At 40.6% G+C, this 7,294-nt stretch overlaps 1 protein-coding gene across 1 annotated transcript; it reads left to right on the top strand.

Annotated features, from left to right (window-relative positions):
* The first annotated feature begins 257 nt into the window (after positions 1-257).
* On the top strand, positions 258-2,405 carry LOC308394884 (coxsackievirus and adenovirus receptor-like). The gene is made up of 3 exons (XM_080879482.1): positions 258-565; positions 1,065-1,400; positions 1,639-2,405. Exons 1-3 carry the CDS (start codon positions 496-498, stop codon positions 1,872-1,874), a joined length of 642 nt encoding a protein of 213 aa, XP_080735608.1. The 5' UTR covers positions 258-495; the 3' UTR covers positions 1,875-2,405.
* Positions 2,406-7,294: the final 4,889 nt, after the last annotated feature.

Here is a 7,294-nt window from a genome sequence, read left to right on the forward strand (position 1 = left end):
CTCGAGTATACATCTGTTAGTAAGCAATTTTCTGAGATTTTTTGGGCCATATAAATATATTAATGCAAAAACTAAAGAGGTGACACATACAGATCATCGGCATCAAAAAGAACAAGATAGTCATTCCAGATATTTTTATCCCAACTATGAAAAACCAAACCAAGGACATTCTTTAATGTTTTGGGGAGTATAGATTGCTGAATTTACGAGGTGCACCTAAAGGCATCTGGAATGGCATTGACGTGTTCTAGCCTGCCTGGGCGTAGTTAGAAAGAACTGAGTTCCAGAAGCCAGTCAATCAGGAAACTATAGTCCTAGTCCGAGCCCACAGCTCCGGGATAGCTCTTTTAAGAAAGATTAACTTTATTCAATCTGAGGTGTGATATCATCAGGATGTATACTCAGGTTTTGTTCGTTTATTCAGTGGAAATACCGACAGATTTTGAGATTTAGAAGAAACTGAGCGTGAGATCAACAGAACTCGAGAACACGGAAATGTCCGCTGTGATTACGTCACTCTGCTCCATTTTGATGTCCGTTGGTGTCTTCGTGTTGGTGTCTGCAGGTGAGATTTACCAGAAAAGTAAAATATATTTCCCCTGGAAAAAAACCAAGAATGATAGTTGATTAACACTCTTTCAGCACACAGTGTGTGTGTCAGTGTGATGTGTTGTAGTTTCAGGAGTCGGTATACAGCTACAAAGCTGTTTGTTCAGTGTATACAAACAGCTGTAGCTCCATAAAGGCAGCATGCAGAGACTCACAGTGTCTTATAATGAGAGGCTGCTTTCTCTCACACATTATGTTCACTTATTATCAGCACATGTTGTTCTGTGGAAGCTAACATCTTGTAGTTTCTGACACTTTGCATGTTTAGCATGAGGCTAAAATTCCCCCTCAGTGGGTCACTGGTGACCTGCTGGATGTTCAGAGGTTCATTAAATCCAACAGGACTAAAAACTCAAATGTCAAAGGAAATAAACAAAATATTTAAAGTCAGTCATTCTGATCATAATTGTACTTTGACCTTTAACCTCTCTGCTCTGTGTTGTTTCCTTTTTCAGACCATAAATTCATCACAGCTGAGTCTGGACAGGACGTCACTCTGACATGTCGAGCTCCAAACAACAACATCAGAGCTGTAGAGTGGAGCAGAGATGACCTGGGAGATGAATATGTGCTTTTATACCGCGACAGGCGACTTTTTCCAGATAACCAGCATCCATCTTTTAAGAACCGGGTGGATCTGCAGGACAGACAGATGAAGGATGGAGACGTGTCTTTGATTCTGAAGGATGTGACGATTAATGACGCTGGAACATATGAGTGTCGTGTCGTACAGGGGATCGGAAAACCTATGAAACTCATCAGCAACATCCAACTTGTTGTCGTTCCTCCAGGTGAGTGAGTAGAGTTGAGTGTGTGTGTGATCAGAGGTGAAGCTGCTTCCTGGTTGTTGATGTTTGTTTCTAAAGATGTTGTTGATGAGACTTTGTAGAAAGCAGCTGGTCTGAGTGATGTGATCAGAGTGCAGTAGATAATGTCTGACAGCAGTTTGAAGAGGAAATGGATTCTGTTCTGTTCTTCACTCATCACCTACCTGACAGCTGACACTTCACACCTGTTTCTCACCTGCAGGTCGATCAGGATGGCACAGAAAGGATGGATTTTATGAACTGACAATTGGACTGGGAGTTGCTCTCTCACTTTGTTTCCTTATTGCTGTTATTGGGTTTTGCACATACATATGTAGACTGTTCAGGGGCGAGAGTCCTGTTAATCGGAACACTAAACGCCCTCGTCAGACTCGACAACAGAACTACGAGATGGATGATCTGAGGACAGGTTTTAGACATCAAACATCCAGAATCTGATGTTATTTCTCTGATGATCATCATGTTCAGACTCAGACCAACAGTGTGTGTCTGTGCTGTCTGTCAGTGACTCTGAACTACAGTTTATTCATCTTCAGGCTGTTCATGAGAAACCTGTTTCTCCATCACCTGTTCAGCTCTGATGATTCAGTAAGGATATCTCCTGGTTTCTCCGTGTCACCGGTGTCTTTTTTTTTTCTTCAACTTTCTCCCATGCAGTCATCTGTATTTCTCGCTTTCTTATTTCTACATCGCAATTTTTCTTTTTATCATCTTTTCATGTCTAACTTGTGTGTTTACCACCTGGAATGCACACAGATGATTGGCTGAGTGCTATCACGTGGGATAGCTTAACTTGAATCCAACAATAATATTTCTTATCATATCTATGCGGATAAAATTCAGTTATACTGTTCTTTCAAACCTTCCGAGTTTTATAAATTGTCTTGTTTAAATAATTGTCTGTCAGGAATCAAGCAATGGTTAAATGGCAATTTCCTCAAGTTAAATACACATAAAACAGAAACTTTGCTTCTGGTAACATGTTCTCAGTTTTTCAGTCGCGTCTCAGTTCAATGTCTCTTGGGAAACACTCCAAACAACTGATTGGGAACTGTTTCTATCATTTAGAAATTGCCAGTAAATTTTAGGGTTCATTTTAAACACTACATTGTGAAGCTCCCCAGTACATCTCTGACCTGTTGAAACCTCATACTTCTTCCACTTAGGTCTTCAGGGCAGAAGTTACTGTTGGTCCCACCTACTAGGTTCAAAAGAGGTGGGGATCGGGCTTTTCAGGCACCAAGGCTGTGGAACTCTCTTCCATTGTCTTTACACTGTCCAGACTCCATGACTCATTTAAAAAGCAGCTGAAGATATTTATATACAAACAAGCTTTTAATTAGTTTTTTCATTATTTTATATTAATGTATTTATATTTATGGTCTTATGGTGAAACACTTTGTCATTTTCATCTGTGAAATGTGCAACATAAATACATTTTACATACTTACTAATTGGTCTGTGCATTTCTTTAGCCACTGAACAAGCTGAAGTTCCCACAGTGTGGACCACAGGGTCAGTAACCAGTAGTTATTGTTTGCTCAAAGCACCCACCAATCACTGTTAGAAGAAGAACCACAACACAGACCAACTAACATATGATGTAAGCAGAGATGTTGTGCATTACTGTCTGCAGCAGCATCATGGGTTTATTCTCAAACCATGAGGACCAGCAGTCCTTCCCGATTACTCTGCACACAAACGCCTCTCCATCTTGCATCTGATGGATGAGTCTGGTTTTGTTCACACACATTCATACTCCAGTGAAGTTGTCCAAGGATATTTTTACATATTTAACATGGCTGTACACCAGTGCCCAAAGCAAAGTTCATAAAGAAATTGATGAGTGAGCTTTGTGTGGAAAAGCTTGACTGGCCTCCACAGAGTCCTGACCTCAACCTGACAGAACCTGGTGAATAAGAGCTGAAATTTCAAGCTGGACCTTCACCACCAACAACAGTTCTAAATGTACTCCTGTAAAAAAGTTCAAAACTTCCCATAAACATACTCCTAATCTGAGGATTAAGGAGATTTTATTTATTTGGACTAATTTTCTGTGTCAATAAATATGAAACATGTCATTACCTCTGTTACACCTAGCATCATAAGACTTTCATCAAACTATTAATCATGTAGTTTGGTAAACTTTGAAACGAGGTTTAAAATATGAGAATGTCAAGATATATATATTTTTAATTAAAGGCAGGAAAAAGAGGAGACAAGGGGACAAATTAGAGAAATGAGAAAATCCTGAAAAACACAAGGACAAGAGCTGAGAAGAGGAATCAAGGGCTGTATCCCAATTCAGGGTCTGCAGCCTTAAAGTACGCGGCCCTTGAGGCTGCGTACTCAAAGACCGCTAAGGCTGGAAGTGTGAGGCTTGTGAAATGGGACGGTTTAGCCTCCGTTGCGCTGCCCAGGTTGCCTAGCAACCATGATAGCTGGAAACGTGTGGTTGACAGAAATGAAGGAGAACATATTTTGTTCGTTTCTACATGAGCTTTGTGTGATTTAATAAGTATCTGAGGCTGAGACCACAGGACTGTAAAACATGATTGTTGGACTTCATTTCTGTACTGAACAGTCATTTAAGATTAGCTAGTAAATAACAATGTGTCAAACACTGAGCTTCAGTAAAGACTCAAGTTGCAGTTATTATGTCCTATCACCTTAAATCTTCACTCAAAGACACTCAAGTATCTGTGACAGTGTATATATAGATGTATTATATTTAACCTCCTAAGACCCGAACTCTTCCATGACATGCATTTTTAATTTCTCTTTGATATCTGGGCACATGGGGGCCTGATGAATGTAAAAGCAGAGAATTATCAGATTTTTTTTTTTACCTTATTTTTGTTTTTAAGAACAATAAGAGCCACATATGAGGATATTCGTTTAAAATATTTGACAGAACAGTGGCAGTATAACGTCCTCGTACGTGGATATCAGGCCCATGTAGAACAAAATTGAGTATTTTGGTCTAAATAACCCAAAATGTGATGTCCACATATGTGGACGGCAGGTCCTAGGAGGATAAGCGACAAATGTTCCTTCAGTATGTTGGCATTACTAAATTTGGCTCAATGCTTACATATATGTGTAAAAAGCAAATGTACGAGCTGTGATAACTGTTTCTGATAGAATGAAGAGTAGACTGATATATGAAATATTCCTTTATTGGGTGAGAAAATCACAGCATGTCATAACTGCTTTAAGTCATACAGAATAGATATCAGAGCCTTAAACAGGCTGACTTCTGCTAAATGGGTCAAACTGGGCAGAAAGTCTACAAACACATAACATCCTTATAGAATATGATGTAACACTATAGATCAACTTACCTCAGAATATATAAAGCATATAAACAGTTACAGCAATATGATGCAACAAACACAGCAGCTACTGATCCAAAATACTCAAAGCTTCATAGAACTGAAACCAACATTTATTTTTAGCTCCATTCTGCTGCTGATACAGACTTTAGGTTTCTGAACATTAAACTTGTTGCTGCCTTTCATAGTGTGTAACCTGAAGGCCCTGAGTACTTTCTCCCACACTGAAAACACTGGGATGATAAAATTATTTCAACATTACCTAATAAGACTGATTCAGGACAGACAATTAGTTATGTTAAACTTTTCTATCAGTCCTTCACAAACAGGGAACAGTCTGTCTATTCTCTACATCTGTCAGCTGCTGCTGGCTCTTCCTCCTCCTCTTCCTCACACACTGCTGAGTTTGTCCTGGTGGATCATCAGGGGTGCAAAGCTTCACAGACGATGTGCAGCAGCGGGTCCCTCAGTCTGTCCTCACTCTGGACACTTGCAGTTGTCACACATGGAAATCAAATGTGTGATAAGCTGCAGGATTCAAACACAAGTGTAACTTATAAACACATGTTCATACTTTTATTCCACAATCAGAGAGAAAGAAACAGAGAGAGAGTGCAGGACAGACAGGTGACAGTCTCAGGTGTACACACTGCTACAAAACAGGAGGATTTAGTGTTTGTGGTATTACGAGTGTAAACAAGAAGAGTTCCCAGCTGGTACAGTGGACACATGTGTGACTCCTGTGATGTGGCCAACAATAATTTTTTAATGTTCCTCATTATTAAACATTTGCACATAAATAAGTGACATAATATTCAGTACTTGTCATCCAGGGAAGGACGGATGTTGTTTTGCTTTGCTGTGTTCTAATGTGAAGTGTGTTTATTTATTTTTTATATTGCATATTTTGGTTACATCTGTCAATTTGTCCTGGAGAGACTCCACCCTTTTCCCGTTTTACTAATTTGACACACCTGAGAGGAAAGGAGCAGGCAGTGATTTACAGAGAGTGTTGAGTGACACACAAAGGTTGGTGGAGGTTGGCGTGGAGAGAGACGAGGGGACGACGCCAGCGAGCAGGGATCGGAGCGAGCAGTCCGGTGGCTGGAGTAACTGGAGGCCAGATCACGCTTCTGTGGGGAACTAGAGGCGGCGAGACAGTGCTCTACCTCCCGCGGCGAGACGAGTTGAGAGCTCTGCCCACCCGGGGTAAGTCTCCCGACTTATCCCACTCTAATGAACGGTAGCCACTGAAAGAGTACTGACTGTTGCTGCCGCTTTCTTTCCAGCACGCCGGAGCGGAGAACACGGACAGGAAGGCGAGGACGCCGCCGGGTTTCCCCCTTGCACACTGCTTGCCTGGATTTTTAATGGTGTTTTATTAATGTTTATTGTGTTGTTCCCTGGCCAGGGTTGTTTTAATTCATTTTATATTTTTGACTGTTTAAATATAATAAATTATATTTTAATTATACAGTTTTTAATTCAGTGCATTCCCTTGGCTGCTCCACTGCTCTATCCTTTTTTGAGGAGGGTTTCCCTCCTTTAATAACACTTGTGCTAAAATCACCTTCACTCCATTACATAATTACTTTTAACAGTTTAGTCTTCGGCCGCTCCGCTTGTGCCGTCTGCGGCAAAATTATACACACCGACTGCCGCGCTATGAATTGTGGGATATGTTGGCCACGAAGTCTACACCGCCACAGCCTTAAAATTCAGGGAAATGAGGGACGCATTTCGAGCAGCCTTTGAATTGGGACAGCCTTCGGCGCGCCACTGTGACGTAATCGGCCTTAAAATACAGCCTTTAAGCCTGCAGACCCTGAATTGGGATACAGCCAAGGGTCAAGGATGCCATATAGGAAATGAAACAGGGAAGGAAGAAACAAGCATAGTGGGAGGAGTCATCACACTGAGGAAGCATCACTGATGATCTGCTTGTATCCATGTTAGTGTTTAAAGTCCAACATCTCCCTCTAGTGGCCATATATAAACATGTGTGAGGATGGTGTTAATGTAAAATGTGAATCACAGTGTTCCAGTCAGTCATCAGTGTGTCTCTGCACAGCTGTAATTAAAATGTGTTCAGAGGGCCTCAGTGTCTGAATGGTTCCAGTTCAGCTCCATAACAGCAGCGTCCCTGGTTTGATTCCTGTGTTTCAGCTCATATCTGCCTCTCTCACTGAGGGGGACGTCCACTACATGGACATGGATTTGTTCATCAACCAAACTACAGATCACTGAGAGCAGAGGAGACTTTATTCTCTTTAAAGTTTGTGAATAAACTTTAATTTTCTTTTTTAGTTTTTCTTTTTCATCTTTGTGAATTAATAAATGTATGAGTAAGGTCACTGTATTAAAACTATTTTTAAATATGTTATTTTTTTTCATCACTTTTTTTGTTTTTAAATAGATTTCCCACCTGTCTTTGAACCAATAGAAAGCTGGTGCTCAGAGGAAGAGGGCGGGCTTTACTTGGTGTCAGTGACAGAAATGAAAAAAAGCTCAAATGAGTGAGAA

Source organism: Rhamphochromis sp. 'chilingali' (assembly GCF_963969265.1).
Source record: "Rhamphochromis sp. 'chilingali' genome assembly, chromosome: 1".
NCBI classification, from domain to species: Eukaryota; Metazoa; Chordata; class Actinopteri; order Cichliformes; family Cichlidae; genus Rhamphochromis; species Rhamphochromis sp. 'chilingali'.